Here is a 24,436-nt window from a genome sequence, read left to right as displayed (position 1 = left end):
AAGGTTCACGGATGTTCAATAAACACGTGCAAAAGCGATCAATATCGTTAGCTATCAAAGAAATGCAAATTAAAACCACAATGAGGTAGCACTACATTTCTACTAGAATGGCTATTATTAAAACAACCGGTATCACGATATGTTGTACAAGGATCTGAAGCAACTGGAATTCCCAAATATTGTTGTTTGTTTGTTTATAAATCACAGCATATACCTATTCTGTGACTCAGCAGTTTCACTCCTATCCAAGTATTTACCCAAGATAAATTAAGACTTATGTCTACAAAAATACCAGCACAGAGTTATTCATAGCAGCATTACTCATAATAGCTAAGTAGACCAGGTTTCCATAAATAGAATAGATATTCATGATAGCTAAAACCTGACAACAACCCAAATGTCCAACAAGAAATGAATGGATTCTTAAAAATTTGGTATATCCATACAATGGAATCCTACCAATTAATTCTACCAGTATAATATGTGATAATTGTTTTTATTATGAATATAAAATAATGTCAACCTCTGGATAAATCAATTTAAAACTTAAAATTATTCTTAAATCATCAAGCAAACACCAGCATCTTTTTGGGTTTTCTTTCTATTCTTCACTGTTTCTATGCTAACACTCTAAATTGTAAATTTGAATTGTAGCTCTCAAAGCAGTGTGGTTTTTCTTTTATCATTAAATTGAGCTCTTTACTCTAGGAACCCCAGGCCTTCCTGGACCAAAAGGTATTAATGGTCCTCCTGGGAACCCTGGCCTTCCAGGAGAACCTGGTCCTGTAGGTAAGAATGAAAAATAAGGGTTTGCTGTTCTGGTAAACTAAGGCTTTATTCATTTTTGGAAAGTCAGATCATTTCTGGGAGCTGTGAACATTTTCAAGACAAAGAAACATGGTGATCATTCACTTAATACTACCTGTTAGGTACGAAGTGAGCAATTCTTAATAAAAGTTGCTTAAAATTATTATTATGGGACCTTATTTGGGGGGCTCACTTTTTCCAAGGAGAGTTATTTCAAGTATCCTATAATAGTAGGTAGACACTCTGATTATTTTAGAATGGCAAGGTGTAGTTTTCTTTGTTTACTGAATTCTAAAGCAAATCACTTCCTTTGGCCCCATACAAGGCCTATAATTCACCCCACTTCCATCCCCGGACACATGCACATCTTGCTTTCTTATATATTCTAAAGGTAGATTAAAATGAGAAAGTGAAATGTTTTGAATACTGAATGAATGATAAAGCAGTTCCTTATTCTCAAATTATCCTGTATTTCTTTTCCACAAGATTTCATGATTTAAAAGGAGTGTCCCAGAGACACTTTGTGTCTTTTGGGTAGAACTATTTGAAGCCAAAATGGAAAGAATTGGGGATATGTAAGGAAAAGGGAATTAGGAAGATAGGTGTAACCTGCTGTACTCTGTTCTTTAGGTGGTGGAGGTCGTCCTGGGCCACCAGGGCCTCCAGGTGAAAAAGGCAAACCAGGTCAAGATGGTATTCCTGGACCAGCTGGACAGAAGGGTGAACCAGGTGCTATATTTTTTTATTGTCCTTAATTTTCTAATTTCTTCCTTGTCTACTTTAACTTTTGCCCTTTTTTACCCATAGTGAAATTGTATCTTCTTTCTTACCCTCTAAGCTACCACATACTTTTCCCTTCCTAATTACCTTCTTCCACTCCGTCCTGCGAATATTACCTCACATTTATCGATAAAGTTGCCTCCCTCTTATGAAAAACTCCATATCCTTTCTTGTTCAATTTTTCATGTCAAGAAGCTACCTGGACAACTTCTTGTCATCAAGAAGTCAACTACTCTGGATGACCTCCTTTCACTATGCAATCTCTATTCCATTTATATATATACACATATATTCATATGACATGAGTTTTTAAAGATAACACTCATCACAAATAGAATATAAGTTTATATGGTTTTCTCATGTTAGAATTGTAGTTCCATGTTGGAAATGTCTTCATGTTTCACATAATATACATTGCAGCACTTACGAAAAACCTAAATGATCCAAAAATAGTTTGTCCTTGTTTCAGTTATTATTATCTATTTGAGAATTTTTGGTTTATGCTCTAACAGGTCAACCAGGCTTTGGAATCCCAGGACCCCCTGGACTTCCAGGACTTTCTGGTAAACTTTAATGAAGCATGCTATATCAGTCCATAAAATATAATATTCTCCAGTACACTTACTTATTAATCTCCACATACAACCCCAGACAACTCAAAGCTAGAGTTACATCTTAAAGCATTTCTTAATTAGCAACTTAGTATAAAGAGTTGTACTATAAAAAATGCACCATTAAGAACATTTACATATAGATATCTCTTCATTAACCTCATAAATAAGTGTTAGGAGTGGGATAGGGAGGGTGGGAGGGAGACGCAAAAGGGAGGGGATATGGGGATATATGTATACATATAGCTGATTCACTTTGTTATACAGCAGAAACTAACACAACATTGTAAGGCAATTATACTCCAATAAAGATGTTAAAATTTTTAAAAAAAGAAAGCAAAATTGTACGAAGAGGTAGATTTCACTAAGTTTTTAAAAACCCTTTTAGCCAGAAGAAAAACACTTTTTTCTCCCCATGGAAACCAAAACCAAGGTTATATAAGAAAACTGTAGAAATATGTACCAATAATAAAAATGTCTATTGAAAACTCCATCTTAATTTACATCTTGCATTTTGGATGGGTAGGTGTGCACACACATCTACCTTGCCTCATTTGTTCTTACTATTATTGTAAGCACCAAGTAGTCAATTAAATGACTGAATGTGTGTACAGATATGTATGTTTATGTTCTGAAATGACCATTGGCTATTCTATGGAGGCTTTTTTCAAACCACACATAGATCTCTTAGAAATTCCTGTATTTTTTTCATGAATCCAACATAAAAATTATTAGTCTAATCTGCGACTGTTTTATTGCTCTCAAGCATGTCGGTGGTGTAGAAAAGGTGTTGAAAAGAGTTCATCTAGATTGTGTTTCTAAATCTTGGATAGAATGGTCTTTGGGGACACACAGCAACCGTTGAAGATCCATATCTTCCAATGGTCTCAAAAATTAGTCTCAAAACATTTGTGTTAGGAATTTCCTCCAGCTATCTCTAACCTATTGTTGCAGATATTTTATACTTTTCTATTTTTTCTCCTTTTTTCTCATAACTACTGGTCATGTGATCATTGCTGTGTGTCCTAATACAAAGGATATCTTTTAGGATGCAAGTTATTATTGTTTCTATATTTCTATACATAGAAATAACAGTATGGGTTTTCTGGATGGGCTGGGGATTTGGTAGGAGGTAGAAATGACCTTAGTAAATTCCATTACTTGTTCTAGTAAGTGGGAGCAGCTTTAGTCTTACAGACAAGCCTGATATTCAGTATCATTTAATGTGTTCTCTAACATGACTTCACTTTCATAGGTCAAAAGGGTGATGGAGGATTACCTGGCATTCCAGGAAACCCTGGCCTTCCAGGTCCAAAGGGTGAACCAGGCTTTCATGGTTTCCCTGGTCTGCAGGGTCCCCCAGGCCCTCCTGGTTCTCCAGGTCCAGCTCTGGAAGGCCCTAAAGGCAACCCTGGGCCCCAAGGTCCTCCAGGGAGACCAGGTATGTACATGAGTGGTAGGGGAATGGTCTATTTATTAGTCCATTTATTTCATTTTGCTGGTAGGTTATTCAGTCTTTAGGACTTTTGAATCTATAATCCAAAGAACTTCTTAAAAAGAAAGAGCTTATTTTATTCATAGCTCCATCCATTTCCATGGCATCTAATAATTCTTTTCAGTAATGCGTTTCATCATTTAAAGTTGAACTAAAACATACCAACTTGGAGGAAAAAAGGAAATAGTGGATTTATTAGTCTCTTTATTAAACATAAAGCTATACTGATAACCTGGCAGCAAAATGTCATCTGCATTTTTAATGTGAGCTTCTCAGCATGTCATCACAGAAATCATTTTAGTGATCACCCAATAGATGCTTGTGGTCCATACCAAAAGTGTTGCTATGGTTCTGTCATATGATCAGCAAATGTCACCAAGCACAATAAAGAAATTTTATCTTCTCTAGGAGCTAGGCAATCAAATTTATCTTCAACATCACAGCATGATTAAATTGAATAGTGATCTCTTCATACCAGCTTCATGTCTATACCTCATTTGTCTTGTGTTAACTGCTCTAGTAGTCTCAGTTTTGCATCCAATGTTCACTTTTCATTTTGTGTTTGTGCTGTGTCATTTCATTTTAGTAAGTTTGGAAACGCTCATTTTCATCCTGAATTAATGTCGCTGAGCTCAATCACTGGAGACAGATTATTAATACATTCTTGAGACTTGATATTCAATTTTTATATTTCTAATTATTGAAAACTTGGCCCTCATCGATTTTTTAAAAATAAGAGGAATGTAAGATTAAAAAAACAAAGCAATTGCCTTTTTATCCTTTGAAGGTCTCTGACCCATTTTTAAAATGTATTTAAAAGTGAAAATTTCCATAAACTCTGAAGAGATTGCAGTCAGTTTTAATACAGTGTGCTCTAAAAACATGAATTAAATGGGATCACATACTTTGTTCAGAAGATCATTTTCAAAACTAGATTTTATCTGATCTGATTTGACTGTTTATAGAGAGTGTTATTTACAGTTTTACTTTGGTTTACTACTGAAGAAAAGCAGTGAAAAGCTCCTCAGCCATGTTAATTCTCTTGCATGTAATGTAAAGAATTGACACAAATATCTTGCTTGGTTATGCATGCAATAATTCAAATAAACCAAACTATTATCATTTTTTGTATTTTAATCAGCACTGTGGCTGCTTATTCTTACTAGTAATAGAGCTCAATGCTGAACATTACTCTGAAATATGTCAACATAAAGACATCAGTCACAAAGGTTCTTTAAAAATTACTGTTTCGGACTTCCCTGGTGGCGCAGTGGTTGAGAGTTCGCCTGCCGATGCAGGGGACACAGGTTCGTGCCCCGGTCTGGGAAGATCCCACATGCCGCGGAGCGGCTGGGCCCATGAGCCATGGCCGCTGAGCCTGTGCGTCCGGAGCCTGTGCCCCGCAACGGGAGAGGCCACAACAGTGAGAGGCCCACGTACCGCAAAAATAATAATAATAATAATAACTGTTCCTAAAAGAAATAATAACAAAAGTAGTCAGAAAAGAACACACATCTGACGAGTATTTGTGACTCCTTGATTTGTTCATAAACTACATATTAAAATGGAATTTTAAACCCAATTGCTCTTAGAATTGATTGTTGTCGTCTACACTCATAGTAATAATTATTATCAAAATGATTTTGGTCTTTCAAAATTTGTTACATGTGCTGTTTTTATTTTAGTGTTGATGTGAAGTGGTGATAGTTTGGTTTATATACAGATGCATGAATATGAGCTGCAGAGTATTCTTTTATTGAATTAAAGTTTAACTTGAAAGAAGTTAGTGTAATGCTTTAGTTTCTTGATATTTCTAACAATTTTGATATTTTTCCTTTTTGTTAATGATGACATTGGGCCTTGGTGAACTTTGATCCCTATCCAGGTCCTACAGGTTAGCTCCTTAACTCCAAAGTAGTATCTGCATGAAGTATGAAACTTTTCTTATATTTATATATATATATATATATGTATGTGTATATTATTTATATACACATATATAGTGTATGTATGTGTGTGTATATAGGTGTATATACACCTGTACCTAATATTTTCAAGTGTTTGAATATATTTTAAGAGCATATATGCCAATTCAATTCTTACATGTTGATCTATCTCTGAAAGTTGTCAGGAACTTGCAGAGTCCAGTTTTTCTGTCTATTGGAATAACTCAAAATTACCTAATTAGGAAAACTGATTTATCATTTTAAAATTCATATATTTGTGTCATTTTTAGTTGAAAATTTTTAGTACTCAAAAGTATATTGTATACTATTTTACGTTTACCTTTAGAGTGTATTTCCTATTTTTGCCTCGTATCTGTTAATGTAAATGAAATATTCTTCAAAAAGACATTCTTTTTAAACAATAATATGTATTATCAGATCCTGCAAATATGCAATTCTTGACGAGCCATACCTCTTGTAATTTTTCAAACCATCCCATCTTCACATTTTGGTTTGTCACAAAGTTCTAAATTCTGCTGCTATGTAAATGGACTAATAGGCACAGAGTAAATAAAAAAGTCAGTGCAACCAGCACAGACTAGAAACCTCTTAATCTTACTTTCATCCTATACATATAAAAAGTACACACCCAAGAAAAGTTACCAAGAGCTGCCCATTAGAAAACTGCTAATTCATATTAAAAGATGTTCACCTAATCAGGAGTAAAAAGAACCACAAATATCTGAGTGTGTTTATTATTTTTCAAGATAAATAGCCCTTTTCAAATTTCTAAGGAGGAACTAAAAGGGGAAAAAGTATAATCCTGAGTTCTGGCTATTGGAAATGGCAGGAAATTTTCTCTTCTTATGATTTTAAAATTCATAATTTTTCAAGATTCTTTTTAGGAAGCCATCTATCTCTGTGTGAATCAATTCCCTGGTTTATTACTCCCCCACAAACCCATCATTTCATATAACCATAGATTATCGATCTAGAAGGACCTCATTTTTACATTTGTCAAAGAGGTATTCACAAGGCATTTGTTGATGATAGCAAGACAGGTTTTATTCAAGACTATTGAATTAGGGAAGAGACTATCGTAATAGGAGAGACTGAGCTCAGCTCTGAGTACAACAAAGTCAAATGGAGATTTATAGTCCACTAGCAGAGTGAAGGAGTCAGTGGATGAAAAATTACTAAAAGGAGACATCCAGGGTAAGCAGATTCTTGCTAAACTGGGCTGTTAGAGTTCTCGCTAAAGGCAGTCCAAGGACTTACACATCAGGATAAGCAATGAGGAACTTGATCAGATATCAAGGGTAGGGAGGCTCTCCCTAAACTGACTTAGCAGGATTCTTGCTAAAACTGGACTCAACAGACCAAGGCCAGGGCCCAAGGGGTGAGGCCTAGTTGAGAAGAGGGCTCAGAGAAACCTGTCTAAAGTTTAGTCACAGATGAGGAAACTAAGGCCCAAAGAGGTTAATAAGCTTGCTCCAGGTCATATTGTTAGTTACTGGCATAGCTGGGAATCTGACTTGGGGCTCTCCAGTACTCCGTTAAGTGTCTGTTCTACTAGTAACATGTATCATCTTTCCACAAAGGCAGTTACATAGCTTGATGCTTATGATCTGGCCTCTTATTCTAGTTATAAATATGATAAATGATGGAGCAAAGCTGCTTCTGCCATTTTAGGAGACTCCTATAGATAGCAGACTGGGCCTTGACTTCGCTTTCTTGTTTTCTGTTAACTCAAAAGCTCCATCAACCCCTACTAACTGCTTCTTGTGTTTTTCCTAAATGGATGTCATCAAAAAGTTTAAGACAAACACATGATATTTAACTATTGCCAAGATAAAGAGAAGACTAGGGTATTCTTTGAAGTAATTTTGAGTCCTGTCCTATCTGACTTACATAGAAGTCTGCTGCCTTGATCACTTCCAGACTTTACTGTCAGCTAGAATATTGTTTTCTTCTGAGGCACTAGAATATATTCAAAGAAGAAAAAGGAAAGTAGCCACATTACTTTAAAACTGATTTGACAACTTATTTACCAGATGTACTCTAAATTACATAGTTATTGGAATCTGGTATCTGCAGCGTTCTCTTCTTTGCAACGGTTGAAGACTACAACCTTAAGTGGAAACTGGATTTAAAATTTACCAGTCAATTCATCAGCTTATCTTTAGTTATTACCACGTATATACAAGACTTGAGATTTTTGTTTTATTTTGTTTTTCAGCTAAACTTTGTTAGATCATTTGAGAAATAATGGATTGAGAGCCTCATGTACAAAATTGACTTGGCATATAACTCATTAAAATGTTACCTTTTAGAAATTAAAGTCTTAGAAGTTTTGCTATGATATGATCTGAAGTTTTCCTTGTTACTTACTCAGACTGAAGTATCATATAGTTCAATGACATATTTTTCTAAGAGTTCTTGTTTTGGTCCTTCTATATCAAACACATATATAAAATGTCTTTACTCAAACTCTGAATTATCTTTGGTAGGAATTCTAATTTATCTAGCTAATTGTGTTGCCAGACTGCTCAAAGTGTTGTCTTGAGTCAGTTTGCTGTGTGTGATTTAGAAACCATTTAAACAAACAGAAACTGAGTTTTGGCCTCCTGAATTTCAAATCGTCAAATGCTTTAAAAGTTTTATCACTAGGTAGTAATAGCAATGTTTTATATTTATATGACATACCACCATTTATATCATGTAACATACTTTCATTATAAGCTCCTTGAAGGCAGAATTTGGGTCTAGCTAATCTTTGTGTTCCCTGTAGCATCTTTCACATGGCAGATATCAGGTCAACATTTTTTTAAATGAATTTGATCTTTAAAACAACTCTGAAGGAGGTTAGGGCAGACAACACTATTCCCATTATGTGGGTGAGAAAACAAGCTCAGAGAGATTGAATTACCCAGAATCCCATAGATATAAGTAGTAGAGCCAAGAATAGATCCTAGGTCTTCTGATTCCTAGGATTCAGTGCTCTAGCACAATTCATTCTCTCTGCTAACCTCAGTGCTTATAAATCATAACAAGACTTGTAAGAAAAGGAAATTGTGTTTATAGTCAATTAACATTAACCAAGGGTTGTCCTGTTTGTAGGCTTTTTATCTTTTTATTTAATGATCCTTCTTTTAATAGTTAATAGCCTATTTTAATATGTGCATTGAATAATATAAAGTAAATGTGATATTTTCTGTGGTTTGGGGTGGGATATTGCATGCCAAAATATTTTGAAGTGCCCCTTCACTGATGGTCTTCATATCTTTGGAAAATTCGAACTCAATAGTGAGCAAACATATATTGTCTTTTTGTCTTTGAGTAACTTATTACAAGTAATAATGCACAGAAGAACGCCTCTTGACGGATTATTTTTAAAAATCACTATCTGGCTTCATGGAATGATTTTCAAAGACAAACAGAAGTACAGTTGGTAATGGCCATTGTATACTCGTGTTTTAATTTCTCTATTTGATCACCTATGATCTTTGTATATTTGTCTAATAAGGCCTTTAAATTTAACTGTAGCTCCTTGGAGCAGCCTGCACACACCGATAAATTTGCACCTCATGTTTTTACTAAAGAATGGCAGAGGCCAAGATAAACTTTTACCCAAAAGTTTTACCCAGAGGAATAGAAGGCTATCAGTGAAGTGGTACTACCTTTCCAACTTTAATGTTTTGAAGGTGCTAACTTTTGGAAAGCCACTGTAGCAGTGTTAACATGTCTTCAGTAGAGTTTTGCATTTTTTGCATTAATGAAAATTAGCAGCTTATTTTCTAGAATAAGCTCTATTTTAAAATATTTGGCTCTCTATACTCCTGTAGGGTCCTGTTTGCATACTGATTACGCTGTAGGTATAAGAAATGCTGGCAAAGAGGATTATTGTTTAACTTGTGCTATAATGTGAACCACTTCTAACTCATAATCTTATTTTGTACTGTGTGATGTCTGATACTGCTAACATCGATCTTTGGGCTTTGGTGAACTCTGATCTTCCCAGGTTTTCAAGGTTAGACTCTTCACTGGTCAATTCTTTTTTTTTTTTTTTTTAATGCTTTGTATGTGTGACAAGAGAAATGCACTTTTTTTGCTATAATTCAGAAGTCATTGAAGAGTGCTGTTATCCTCAAATACTACCTGCTCTGGTATTTAACATTTTGGTGAAGGTAATGTGACTTGTTTATAATCAAGTTTGAAATGACATTAGGTCTTTGTGGTTTCAATTATTTATAATAGGTAATTCATACATAGAAACATGTTGAATTTTAAGTGGAAATACACTTATTTTTAAGACTGCATTAAGATATTCAGGCAGGCATCTGGCCCATTTGTAACCTCTGTATATTGATTTTATTTTCTTGAATTTTTGTTCCTTGAGATTGATCAGATCTGTGTTTTCATGGCTATTTTCAGTAATGGAAGAGGGTAACTACTGAGTATTGTTAAAAATAAATCTTGCATCATTAGCAAATCAGTAATTTAAATTTGAGAGACTCTAGAACAACAGGTCTGAATTAATAACATGTAAATTTCCCCAAATTTCCTTTTAATTGCAAACAGAGCAATGCCCAAAATATGCCTACTTTTTTTCCAAATGATAACAATGTTCTGTTTACTTTTCAAACTGGGGAAGCAGGGTGTAAAATGTTCCTTTTCTTCTTCCTCTTACTCTTACCCTAGTCATTGTTAGGCTGATTCACAGATAGTTTACTTTTCTCTTAATGACCTGATTTGCTACCTGATTTCTAGTCCAAATTATACATATGGATGAGACTAACAATTTTTCTTAGAAAACCCTATCAAGGGGTTTGAACTCAGAAGTTGTTTTTAATTTGTTTGTTTAAGTTCAAAGTACCCCAACCCTTTCTTTACGATTGGGAAGGGAATTTCTGAGTGTGTCTGTCTGGTTGCTGGGCTAGGGTGACTATATGATTAAAACTGTTTAAAGATAAAATGATTGTTGTACTGTTGTGAACCTGCTTCCTCTTTCTCATGTGACAGATAGAACACTGTTATATTATGAAATCACATAGATATAGCTGAAAGATTAAAAACAGGTTTATATTTTAAAGATATGTTCTTACCTTCAGTTTTACCAATAATGAAGATAATACTAGTAATAATAATAATTGTTTAAAACTTCTTAAATAATTCTTACTGTGTGCCAGGCACTGTGTTTATATATATTATCTTATTTAATTCTTGGAACAACCTGATAAGGTAGGTACTATTCTTATTTCCATTTTAAAGAAGAGGAAATTGAGGCTAAGATGGTGAATAAACTTATTGAGGTCAAACAGCTAAAGATTAATGGAGCTGGGATTCCAACCCAGCATTCTAGCTCCAGAGTCCGGCATTCATAATCCCTATAGCATGCTGCCTTGTTAGCCTGTAGCCATTGATTCTGGGTCATAAGGGTATTGGAAAGGATAGGATAAAAAATGAGACCTTTTGTGCATATTGTAAGCATGAACTCAGTATTCTAAATTCATATGCCTATGTTATTTCCTTCAAAAATAATCCCTACATATTTTCCTTTTTTGTTGAAACCAATGAAAAACTAAGATTACTGGAGGAGAGACGGTATAAGTGCTCACTAGTTGCTGTTCATTATTTGGGGCTTCGTAATTATTTTCTTAAGGCAGGACTACTTAGTCTCCACCTCAGCTATTGCTTAGCACACTGCAGGCAAGGAACAGCTATTTCGCACCTGGTGAGAAAAATGTGGCCATTTATCAGATCTTCTTGGTTGCCTAATGGACCTGATATCTTTATTTAGGAAGAAAAGTTTAAAACACAGAATAAGGAAAGAGCTTACCAAATCCCCTTTTAAATTATTTATTCAGAAGTTATATGCCAAATCCTTTATTTCTCTTCAGAAATATTTAAACTGTAAATAATACAAAAACATATTTAAAATAAATTCAAAAGTACTATATTGAATCAAGAACTTTCTGACACTAAAATATTCCCATGTATTAAGCATGTCACTAAAATGAAATTAAACAATTAGTTTGCTTAAATAGCTATCTTAATTACATAGTAATACAAGCTGAATAAAAGTAACTACTTACAAGTAAAGAAATTTTATTTTAATCACAATGAGACAAATGGTTTGAATCCCTGATTGCCCTACGAAGTGTGGTCATGAACCAGCAACTTCAGCTACAGGACACTAGTTTATCTACAGGGCATTTGTTAGAATGCAAATTCTTGGGCCCCTCTCCAGCCTAACAAGATTCAGAACTCTGGGGTTAGACCCAGGAATCTATTTTAACAAGCCCTCCTGGGTATTCTGATGCATTTCCAATTTGAGAACAGTGTCCCATGGTGTCTCTTTTGGTTCACTTAAACACTTAGGGATTACAGAAGCAATCTTTATTATAATGTCCAAAGTCCTTCCTTTAGATATGAGCTTATTGGATTAAATATATAATAAAATACAAACTAAAAGAGTCTGCAAACCAGTGTTAATAACAAAAAGAACCCAGCCCACTTTACATTAGAGAGTCAGCATGGATCTATATATTTAATGTAGTCTGGATTTTATTCTGCAAACTAATAGTATTTAGATGACTAATAGTATTTGGATAATGTAAAAGCCTGACTTTGATGCTATTCTTATGTTATACTGAAATGTGATTATTTGTTTTGCATTATCAAGGTCTACCAGGTCCAGAAGGTCCCCGGGGTCTCCCTGGAATTGGGGGCATTAAAGGAGAGAGAGGAAACCCGGGCCAACCTGGGCAACCTGGTTTGTCTGGTTTGAAAGGAGATCAAGGACCACCAGGACTCCAGGTAGGAAATGGGAGTATTTGGTGAGGAAGGGGTGTGGGTGCTTGCATTCCAAATGAGAATTCCAAATTGCATTATTTTAATTAGCATTTACTGGTCAAAGCTCTTGACTAAGCTATATATATATATATATATATATATATATATATATATATATATATATATATATATATATATGAGCATTGCATGTGGAGGAGTAGTCCTTCCATAGAGAAATAATCATGGTGAGTGTGGGGATATTTTAGACTTTGAAATTAGATAGAGTTAGGGTCAGATTTCAGCTCCTCTGTACACTTCTACTTTGTGTCTGTGAGGAAGGCAGACAGACACTTTGTGTTTCTGTCTTTACCTGTAAAAAGAGAATAATAGCATATCCCCACGTCTGTGTTCATGTGTTTTCCACCTTCGTTTGAGTGACCCAGAAAGTCACATACTTCTTTATGGATCCTCAAAGCTTCCTTCCTTCATTCAGGAGGATTGTTGGTAGATTTTGCAGCCAACAGAGTCTGGGCTCAGTCTTTTAACTCTGATGGCTGCTTTATAGCAGAAAAAAATATCTAAAGAAATTGTCCTTAAAGCTTTCTATCAACTAACCATTTTTTCCTGTTATCACTATTCTTCTAGACATCTAGACTTAAAATTTTAATCTTCTCTTTATTCATTCTCTACTCACTTCCTACCTCATTCATTTCCCATGTCCTTCCAGTTCACATGTCACTATGCCTGATTCAAGACTACTGTCTGATACCAACATTTTATAAATCTGGTATTGTCGAGTTCTGTTCATTTTCTTTCATGCAAGTTCTTACATTTGCACCTTTCTAATTTTTGTTTGGAAATAATGTTAAACTTATAGGAAAATTGCAAGAATGGTGAAAAACCACATTTACCCAGATGAACCAATTGTTAATGTCTTGCCCCATTTGCTCTCTGTATGTATGTTGTGTGTGTATGCGTGTGTGTGTATAATTATGTATTTTTTTTTCTGAAATATTTGGGAATAAGTTGTATCTATCATGTCCCTTTATCACTAAATACTTCAGTGTGTAATATTTCCTAAAATTAAATATATTCTTTTATATAACCATAGTACAGTTCTCAACTTCAGGAAATTGAGCATCGATGTAACATTTTTATTTCTGCCCACATGTTCTAATTGTATCAATTGACTTAGTAATATCCTTTATAGCATTTTTCCTCATCCAAAATAAGATCCAGACCAAACTATGCGTTGCATTTAACTGTTATATCTCTTTATTCTCCCTCAGTCTGAAACAGTTTCTAAACCTATTTTTTTTCATAACCTTGACATTTTTGAAGAAATGTAGCCCGTTCACATTTAAAAAAAAAAAAGAATGTTTCTTCTTTTGTCTGCTGTTTCTTCATAATTAGATTCAGGTTATGCATCCCCAGTTGGAATACTCCATGAGTTGTGTGTTCTCAGATATGGAGGCCCATGGTGTTCATCTGCCCTTCATTAGTTATCTCAATTTTGATCTTCCCATCAAGTTGTTACCTCGTTTCTCCACTGCATGGTTACTATTCTTCCCCTTGTAACCAATAAGCAAAACTACAGGAAGACACATTAAGATAATGCAAATATATATACTATTCCACATCAAAATTTCTCCCTAGATATAATATCTATTTATGATTTTTGCCTCAACTGTTCAATACTGTGATAGTGGCAACTACCTCCACATATACCACTCAGCCCTACTGTAAGCAAGAGCCTCCCTTCTCTTCTATTTACTGTCTATTTGTTATCATTATGGACTCATAAATTCTCATTCTCTTCAATGATTCATAATTTTTATTCTATTATTACTTATTTTGATGCTCGACCTGTCCTAGATTTGGGAGCTCCTTCAAGCTGGATCCTGTGACTTTCTGACGTGCCCCCCGTTTTAAAGTTCTTTCTTACGTTTGGGCATAAGATGTTCCAGCCTTGCCTCTTTTTTCATTACTACTAATAAGAGCTTCATCGTTCCACACTTATTTTCCCTTTAGATCCATTCTAGAGTTATTTTCAACTCTTCTTCTTCCCATTGTTTTCCTGGGTCCTCAAACCCACTATATTTTTTTGCTTAGTCTTTCAGACTTTATCATTTCTTAGATTCTAATTCACACACTTACCACATCAGGGCTACACTAAAAAAGAAGTGCCGGGCTTCCCTGGTGGTGCAGTGGTTGAGAGTCCGCCTGCCGATGCAGGGGACACGGGTTCGTGCCCCGGTCCGGGAAGATCCCACATGCCGCGGAGCGGCTGGGCCCGTGAGCCGTGGCTGCTGAGCCTGTGCATCCAGAGCCTGTGCTCTGCAACGGGGGAGGCCACAACAGTGAGAGGCCGCAAAAAAAAAAAAAAAAAAAGTGCCTTTGTTAATGATAGTAAAATAATAACTAAATTTATTAAGTATACATCATATGCCAATCAGTTTTCTAAGTACTTAATATGAATTATCTCATGTAGTCCTCACAACAACTTCATGGAGTAGATAACTATTATTTTCTGTATGTTAGAGGTGAGAAAATGATGCATCAAAGAAGTTAGACAACTCAAGGTCACATAAGCTAATAAGAGGTGAATTGGGTTTTGAATCCTGGAAGTCTGACTCTAGAGCCAGTGCTACAAATCACCACCTATGCCCTCACTTCCTTCCCTCCCCCCCAACTTTTTTCTAAAATGAATGATTTTATTTATTCAGGGTAATCCTGGCCGGCCAGGTCTCAATGGAATGAAAGGAGATCCTGGTCTCCCTGGTGTTCCAGGATTTCCAGGTATTTGAAGGGGTGTTTGGAAGTTTCCCTCTTTACATTAAACTACTTTGGGAGAAGACACCCATTTTCTGATTTGGCTGGGTAAAGGCTGTGGCCCTGTTGCTTTGCTGTGCAATTGTGTGTACCTTCTTTGCAGGCATGAAAGGACCCAGTGGAGAACCTGGTTCAACTGGCCCTGAGGGGGATCCAGGACTTATTGGCCCCCCAGGTAAGAGTTATTTCTGGAGCTAGTTATACCTGATACTTAAACTCATTGAAGAATTTGAAAGTTTGCATTCTGCCTTTCAACCAAAACTTTCAGAGTCTCAGTCCCCAACAACTGAGGGGAAATAGGCAGGACTCTCTCTCTATTAACTAATCTTCTCAAGCTCTCTATTTCAATAATGTAATATCAGGAGCAGACCTTTTAAGTTTAAGGTAGATGCAGGACCAACAAGAATGCTTCAATGAGATTTTTATTGACCTAATTTATACTAACTTTCCCGTATTCACTTGAATAGATCACAAGAGCAAGTCACATAAGTATGTTTGTATATTTTTAATATGAAAAGAATTCTTTTTGCTGAGAGACTTAAAGAGGTTTCCTGTAAACTGTGAAACAGAGCATCTACTAAATTCCTCTACTAGTTAGTTCAGTGGGTCCCTTGACAAGCACAACAAACAAGAACTGCAAATGATGTTAGAAGCAGAATGGACTCTACAGCAAATAGAATTGTCTAACCTTGACACCAGTGTTCACAGATTTGCAGTGGATTAGACTTTCTTGTAACCGAGTCATGATTCAAGGCTTGAAAATTGAGACAGTATGCCTAATTTGTCCATGGACCCTAAGAAAATTATTTATTTTTTCAGCCTTTTGGGTGAGATAATGATAATTTTCCCAAACAGATTTCTGTTGGACATAGCAAATTCTAATACATGTAACTTGTTTCTCTCAAACCAATTCTTATTCTGACCTGAGGTTACTTTGGCGTCCGTTCTTTCCGACCTTTCTCTTCCCTACCTTCAACTGCATGTGCTTTGCCTCTTAGGCCCCCCTGGATTACCTGGTCCTTCAGGACAGAGTATTGTAATCAAAGGAGATGCTGGTCCACCAGGGGTTCCAGGCCAGCCTGGATTAAAAGGTCTACCAGGACTACCAGGACCTCAAGGTTTACCAGGTACCTTTGTAGATCATCTTTTTAAGCCTTATGTATTTGAAAACATTTCCCTCATTCTTCTTTCACTTGTTAGAGTTTGTCTCTGACGATAGGAGTCTCAGCAACTAGTAGAATACCAGACCACTAGGTTCCATTTCCTTTTCTCCTTGAAAGTGTTCATTTCTCATGCCCGAATTTCTTTTAGGCCCAGTCCAATTTCTTTTAACTCCTCTGGCTATCCTAACTTGAATGATTAGGTTAATGTTGTTAAAATCTCTGTAATGAAATTAATATGCATTTAAGATATGGTGCTTTCTCTATCCCAACCACAAGAAGGATAGAAGGCTGATTTGGTGGGCTATCAGTTCCCCACTGTGAGGCCGCCTGATTTTCAAACTAAATCCTATCTAGTTGGCCATTTGACTCTATGCTTGCAGCCAACTTTGATTAAAAAGAAAGCTAGAAACTAACTTGTCTTTCTGTTTTATCAGGTGGCTTAATAGCAGTTTTTTCATAAATAAAGTGTACCAGGCAGTAACAGCCTTGCCTATGGTGAGATATATTATAAAAGTTGGCCTTGCGCTCTATCTTGTTCTGAAGGCGAGGAGAACACAACTGCCATATTATGGAAATCTCCACAGAGGCAAATGAATCGTTTAAAATTAAAGCTAAATCCTTGTCTGCTTCTTTTGTCCTGGGCTTGAGCTGAATTAAAGACAAAACCAGATTATGACTTCAGTGACACTCGAGGACCTAAGTGTCCCAAATCTATCTGGATGTGGATTTATTCTACCCACATTTGAAAACCCTACTTCATTTTCCTATAGGTCCAATTGGCCCTCCAGGAGATCCTGGACGCAATGGACTCCCTGGCTTTGATGGTGCAGGAGGGCACAAAGGAGACCCAGGTTTACCAGGCCAGCCAGGTGAGACATGCTGCTGATACTAGTTTTTAAGTCTGGGGGACCTCTGGACATATGGCCTCCGATTGAAGCTGTGAGAGCCTCCTCTTGAGAGAGCATAGCTAGGTAGGGAGTCTGTTGCTTGGGAAAAACGGGATGACACAGATGTGCCAATATAAGAGAAGCATAGAAAGGTGTTTTTATTTATGTGTTTAGAGCACTGGAAAACCCAGCTTTTCCTCAAAATGAGGATTTTCCAGGTACTCACTGTACTTAACTTCTGATGATTTTCAATGTTTTTTGAATAAATTTATTTATTTTATTTATTTATTTTTGGCTGCGTTGGGTCTTCATTGCTGCGCGTGGGCTTTCTCTACTTGCAGCGAGCGGGGGCTACTCTTCTTTGAGGTGTGCGGGCTTCTCATTGTGGTGGCTTCTCTTGTTGCAGAGCCCGGGCTCTAGGCACGTGGGCTTCAGTAGTTGTGGCACATGGACTCACTAGTTGTGGCACGCAGGCTCAGTCGTTGTGGCTCATGGTGCATGGGCTTAGTTGCTCTGCAGCATGTGGGATCTTCCCGGACCAGGACTCGAACCTGTGTCCCCTTCATTGGCAGGCAGATTCTTAACCACTGCGCCACCAGGGAAGTCCCTCAATATGTTTTAACAACTTTAGATAATATAAATATAACTCTAAACAATATAAACATAAAGGTTTGTATTGGTAAAAACTAGCAGCGGCAACAAGGCAGGTTGGTGATAACTGTGTTGCTCCTAGAACCAACACCCTCCTGTTTCATTAACTGTATTTCTAGGGAAGAAACAAGTTAGTGCCATCTTCATCACATATATGGGCATTGCTGTGAAATTCCCCCAAATGAAAACCTATACACACAGTGGCCAAAGGCCTGTAAATAGAGAAAATTTTTAAATAAGCTCAAGTCGAGTGGCCAAATGGAGAATGGGAACCAGTGGTAGATTGAAATTAGACATTTTGAAAAGTTTCCTTAGAGTACCCAGCCTATTCTCTAAACAAAAAGGTATGCGTGAGAATAATTCCCCAGACAGATTCACAGGAAAATGTTTATCAGCACTGAAGCTGGCAGGTTGATGGCAGCCACATCCCTCCTTTCTCGTTGAGGAACAAAACAGCAGGCTGAAATTTCGTCATGGGGTTTGCACTCCTTTAGTACAGCAAGAGACTAGATAACACAAACCCCCCAAATAAGCATCACATTTTCCCATCTAATGTTCCATTCACTCAGTATTTATTTAGTGCCTAATGTCATCAACCAATTTCAGAAGAAAAAGACTACATTTAAATCTCTTTGAGGGCAGGGACTGTATTTTATTTATCTCCAAATCCATGATATCTGACAATGCCTTTGTAGACATTCTATAAATATTAACTAATCAAACAAGGTCATAATGTTGTGTCGATAGCCATAATAGGGAATCAGAGCTTACTTAATTTGTATACTGATGATTCTTTGGAAATAGGTATCCGTGGTTTGGATGGTCCCCCCGGGCCAGATGGATTGCAAGGTCCCCCAGGTCCCCCTGGAACCTCCTCTGTTGCCCATGGATTTCTCATCACACGTCACAGCCAGACAACAGATGCACCACAATGCCCACAGGGAACTATCCAGGTTTATGAAGGCTTTTCTCTCCTGTATGTACAAGGAAATAAAAGAGCTCACGGTCAAGACTTGGGTGAGATAATCAGCATCTTATTTCTTACTATGCATTTTGTTTTTGTTTTGAAAATCTTGTTGGGTTCTAGAGTAGCCTTGGCCAGAGTGTCTCTCTCTATTCTTTTGGGGCTTCTAAACTGAAGATCATGTCAAGGGCAGCTGAATATATTCACTATACGTTTAAAATAAATAATATTTAACTTTAAACTAAAAACATTGATTAGCTAGTGTGAGGTACAATTCTTGGCCTAAAGCAAGGCATTTGGAAAGGGCCATATGTACTTTTGTTCGCTTAGTTATTGAGGAAACATTCTCTGGGCTCTCTATAGTATAGCAGCTGCTTAAGTGGGCAGTGTTCGTAACTCATGGGAGATAGTTTCCTCTTTCCTGACACTGGTCTTTATCAAGTTAAAGATAAGTGCTGAAGAGAATCTTGGATTCTAGATCAAAGAAAGTAAGGTCATTGCTTAATTTTGCTAGTTCATGAATAAGCACCTTAGCTTTATAAAGTGTTATCAGAGTAGTTTAAAGCTGTACAAAGCACCATATTTCCATATAGGATCCACTTCGTTTAATGTGTTCTCATGTATCTTCTCTATGCTATAGGGTGGGCAGTTTTGTTGATGGGATGAGGCTGGACTGAATGACTTTCAAGACCTCTTCCAAATCCCTAACATTTCTTTTTCTGGAATTCTGACTTTTCATTTTGAGGCCCCATTGTTTGACCTGGGGCTGCCTATTTTAGAAATCACTATCCCTTCTGCCTCCATAAAGACATTTAAGAAGATAGTCTAGGTCTCCAGTTTCTGGGGTCTCCATAGAAAGAGGCCTTCTGAAGTCTCTTTACCTGGGCCATTCTGTGAAAACAGTTCTGCAGCAACAGAGACCTCCAGAGGTCTGCTGTGCTCACTCTGTTCCAGGACACATGGCCACACCTGCCAGGCACATCTACCTACATGGAAGCCAGTAGTCACAGGTCATTTTAAAGAGCCTAATAAAGTAGGAGTTTGCCAAACAACTTTCTTCTTTCTCTTCTACTTCTCTTTTTTTCTTTTCATCTTCCCTCTGCTACTTTTCCTTCTCTCTTTTGCTTTCTTTATGTAGCATCTTTTTCTAATTTTAGAATCAACAAATCTTTATTATGAAAATACTCTTATCTTTTAGATAATTTTCTCTAGTTTTTCTCCCATAAACTTTTTTTTTTTTTTTTTTTTTTTTTTTTTTTTTGCGGTACACGGGCCTCTCACTATTGTGGCCTCTCCCGTTGTGGAGCACAGGCTCCGGACGCGCAGGCTCAGCGGCCATGGCTCATGGGCCCAGCCGCTCTGCAGCATGTGGGATCTTCCCGGACTGGGGCACGAACCCGTGTCCCTGCATCGGCAGGCGGACTCTCAACCACTGTGCCACCAGGGAAGCCCTCCCATAAACTTTTTCTCCTTTTATTCCGTTCTCTCTTTACTGTCAGAGGCTAGCTTATACCCGTAATCAAGCTTATAAACTTCAAATCTCTAACCTATCTAGTGAATAGAAAGCATTAGAAGTTTTTGAACATCATGAAATTCACAAATGTAATGCAAAGAAAAAATGGGATCTCTTACCCTGTATATCACTATAACTTTTCAAAATGTGTGTATCTGGTCAAACGAGACCCATCATAGTATGTATTCAGACGTAGAGGCTATAAACTGGCCCTGACTCAGGTACAGCTTATGCCTCAGACATAGGAAGGCCATGATAGGGCCCAAGATCCCAAGTGTGATACTGGATTGCAAGGTCTATGCTTAGAGCTCACTCAAGGATCAAACTGGAGATATCTTGATGGCTAAGCAAAGAATAGTTATAGGTTTGATGTTAAGGAAACAATCACCTGATTAAGTAAATACATAGTCTCTGCTGGATTAGTGAAAGGATTATGGTGTATAAAAAAGAGGGTGGAGGAAACACACTGAATACTAAAACTGTTCTGTCTGGGAGAAAAAAAGCATACTAGGAACCATTAGTCTATAGTTTTAATAGAGGCATTGAGAGTTCATGAGATCACAGTCTCTTTGAATGTTTAGAAACTATAACCAGAATTCTGCATCATTATAGGTAGCCTACAGCATAAATACAACCAAACACCCATGTTCTCATCATTATGGGCATTCCTTTTATGCACATCTTCCTTTTCTTTCTGAGACCAGGGATATTTCCATCTCTGTCCCTGATTAGTAATGTTAGTTTTATTTTTAAATTACTTTATAATTTAAAAGTACTTTCATATTCATTATCCAATTTGATTTTCACAACTATGATCAAGAATGATATAGGACAAGTATTGTATTTTTCCACTACACACACCCACATGCACGCGCGTGTGTGCACACACACACACACACACACACACACACACACACACACAAACTGGCTAAGCGGTTAAGTGACTTATTCAAAACCACACACTCAGAAAGTGATGGAGATAAGAATTGACTCCAACACCTACCAATTCTTTTTTATTTATTGAAGTATAGCTGATTTACAATGTTGTGTTAATTTCTGCTGTACAGCAAAGTGATTCAGTTATACATATATATGCATTCTTTTTTTTTTTTTGTGGTACGCGGGCCTCTCACTGTTGTGGCCTCTCCTGTTGCAGAGCACAGGCTCCAGACGCACAGGCTCAGCGGCCATGGCTCACTGGCCCAGCCTCTCCGCGGCATGTGGGATCTTCCCGGACTGGGGCACGAACCCGTATCCCCTGCATTGGCAGGCAGACTCTCAACCACTGCGCCACCTGGGAAGCCCTGCATTCTTTTTTATATTCTTTTCCATTATGGTTTATCTCAGGATACTGAATATAGTTCCCTGTGCTATATACAGTAGGACCTTGTTGCTTATCCATTCTATACATAATAGTTTGCATCTACTAACTTCAGACTCCCAGTTCAACCCTCCCCAAACCCCCTACCCCTTGGCAACCACAAGTCTGTCCTCTATGTCTGTGAGTCTGTTTCTATTTTGAAGATAGTTTCATTTGTAACACCTACCAATTCTAAACCCATTCGTTTTTCAGTTATGTCAGTTTTGTTATTTGCTCTCACTTGACTTTGAAATCATTCACCCCTCTGAGCCATTTGTTTCTGAAAAAAGTATAAATTACAATAAATCAATGCTTTTCAACCTGGGGAACTTTTGAAAAGGTTCCTAGGCCCATCCCAAACCTATTATATAAAAATTCCCAGTGATTCTGACAGTCTACCAGTTTTAAGAATTATTGGTCTTTTGTCAGTCACCTTCAGCCTGAGATAAGCATACCCCTTTGGATACATGAGGAATTTCCAATGTATAATTTTAAAGGACTTAGTTTACAAATCCTCAACTTTCATATGTACTTTCTCCTAAAGTCGAACTGCCTGTGTATGTGCTTTGGATAATCTTGTTTCCCACGTCCCCTTTCACTACCACGCATCTCCCACTTTATAAAAGACTCATACTATGGCATATTGCCTTGAAACATGAAAACCTCTAGGGGACAAATTCAGAGGAACAATTCAAAATAATGGCTTTGTTAAAGTCTCCATCAACTCAGGCTCTATAATTCACTTCTAATCCATCTCATTAGGAAATGCATTTCCAATAAAAGTTTTCTTTTAACGTTTAGTAATTATCAAAATTTATAATAAACTATCTTTTTGATCAATGTGAATTAGTAATTATTATGATGATGACCATTCAAAATAAAATATTTAACATGTAAAGCCTTAGGGTCACAGAAAGTTTTTAAAAGTTACTTTAAATTTTTGTTTCAGAAAACTATGATTGGATAATCAGTAAAAGACTTTCAAAAATAAAAAAAAATACATTAGGATAAAACTGTGTGAGAGAAGTGGAATGGAAATATAATTTCCAAATGCAAAAGGAGCACTGTATAATTTCCAGTTATTAAAGATGAGTTTATGCACTTTTCAAAAGGTTTATTGTTAGGTTTCAAATACTTACATTGGATACATTTAAAAGAGTGATGTCAAAGTTTGTTTTTAAATATAAATATTCACAAAACACTACAAATGACAGCTGGCAATGTTGAAATGTGGTTTGCAAAATTCCAGGCTCCGGTATTACAAAGTATAGAAGGGTGGGTTTGAAGCCAAGAGACAATAACCAATAACTTAATAACTGGCACAGTATCAATTTAAACTTCTGATGAAAAATTTGAGATGTCAACTTAAAAATGTGTGAGGGGGTTACATCATTTTTCATCATTCTTTTGTGAGTAAATGAGAAAAGAATGGCCTAATCGCTGGTAGAGATAACCTCTATTGCCCCTACCAGCTCAGAAATTTAAAGACTCTAGTTCCTTTCCTTTTTTTTCCCCTTACGTTCTTCCTTTCTCCCTTATTTACTTTTTTCCCTTGTATTATTTACCTGCAAACCTGTCCATGGTTGCTGTGCATATTAGTCAGCACTACAGTTTTCCCTAGGCTTAAAGAGATTGTGAACCCACATAAGACATATACTGGGGATGTCTTGGAAGAAGCGAGGACAGCCTGGAGAGGAAATACTGATATGATATTATAAGGAATCAGTGTGTGCCTTTCACTCGTCTACAATAAATTACCCAATATTCTCCGTAAGACACCATTGTTTATAAGATGCCTCACCAGTTTAAAAACAGTGCTGGGGAGTATATAATAAGCTACCACAATAAATGTCTACATAAGTTGTAAGATCTGTCCTGATTTTAGAGATGTAAAAATATGAGTAAATGTGCATCTTATAACTGAAGAATTAAAGTATCTTTATTATCTAAGAGATGGGGGAAAGTTCCTCTTTAAAAGGTTGTTAGTATGTTAGAAGAAACTAATCATCATGACATTTTTTCTTTTTCTCCCCATTCTTCCCAGGAACGGCCGGCAGCTGCCTTCGTCGCTTCAGTACCATGCCTTTCATGTTCTGCAACATCAATAATGTTTGCAACTTTGCTTCAAGAAATGACTATTCTTACTGGCTCTCCACCCCAGAGCCCATGCCAATGAGCATGGAGCCCCTGAAGGGCCAGAGCATCCAGCCATTCATTAGTCGGTGAGACACTGGTATACCTTTGATTTTTATCAATCTCCAGTTAGTTTAGCTAGTTACTTTAGCTAGTTAGAAATGAGTCCAAAGCTAATAATCTGATCATATTCATCTCAGGTTAGGTAGAATAGAGGTGCCTTTATAATACTCAGTGCAGTATGTAGTTTGATCCATATTTATCAGGGATCTACTTTTGACCAGGACCCATGATAGACTAGTGTAATGTACAAAAAAAGCTCACAGTCTAGTCACTAGGCAAATATATGTAAATTAATATGTATCAGGCTTGGGCTAAGTGCTGCAATAGATCCAGTAAAGTGTTATGAAAGCATTGGGAAAGGGATATTTAATTCCAGCTAGAGAAATCTGAGATGACTATATGGAAGAAATACGTTTTGAACTGCTTAGCCCTTGAA

At 36.8% G+C, this 24,436-nt stretch overlaps 1 protein-coding gene across 2 annotated transcripts in view; it reads left to right on the top strand.

The window, feature by feature from the left end:
* The window catches only part of COL4A5 (collagen type IV alpha 5 chain), a 218,474-nt gene that overhangs the window by 189,815 nt on the left and 4,223 nt on the right, over positions 1-24,436 (top strand). Inside the window, exons 38-48 of one of the 2 annotated variants that reach the window (XM_019949549.3) lie at positions 709-789; positions 1,438-1,536; positions 2,100-2,150; positions 3,454-3,639; positions 12,325-12,458; positions 15,161-15,233; positions 15,370-15,441; positions 16,265-16,393; positions 17,200-17,298; positions 18,772-18,984; positions 23,849-24,026. In XM_019949549.3, coding sequence (XP_019805108.1) covers positions 709-789; positions 1,438-1,536; positions 2,100-2,150; positions 3,454-3,639; positions 12,325-12,458; positions 15,161-15,233; positions 15,370-15,441; positions 16,265-16,393; positions 17,200-17,298; positions 18,772-18,984; positions 23,849-24,026 — 1,315 coding nt within the window. The remainder of the gene's footprint in view (positions 1-708; positions 790-1,437; positions 1,537-2,099; positions 2,151-3,453; positions 3,640-12,324; positions 12,459-15,160; positions 15,234-15,369; positions 15,442-16,264; positions 16,394-17,199; positions 17,299-18,771; positions 18,985-23,848; positions 24,027-24,436) is intronic. The other variant, XM_033849377.2, reaches the window with a different exon arrangement.

Source organism: Tursiops truncatus, chromosome X (assembly GCF_011762595.2).
Source record: "Tursiops truncatus isolate mTurTru1 chromosome X, mTurTru1.mat.Y, whole genome shotgun sequence".
Classification (NCBI taxonomy): Eukaryota; Metazoa; Chordata; class Mammalia; order Artiodactyla; family Delphinidae; genus Tursiops; species Tursiops truncatus.
Note: the sequence above shows the minus strand (reverse complement) of the source record. Positions and strands in the feature narration are given on the sequence as shown.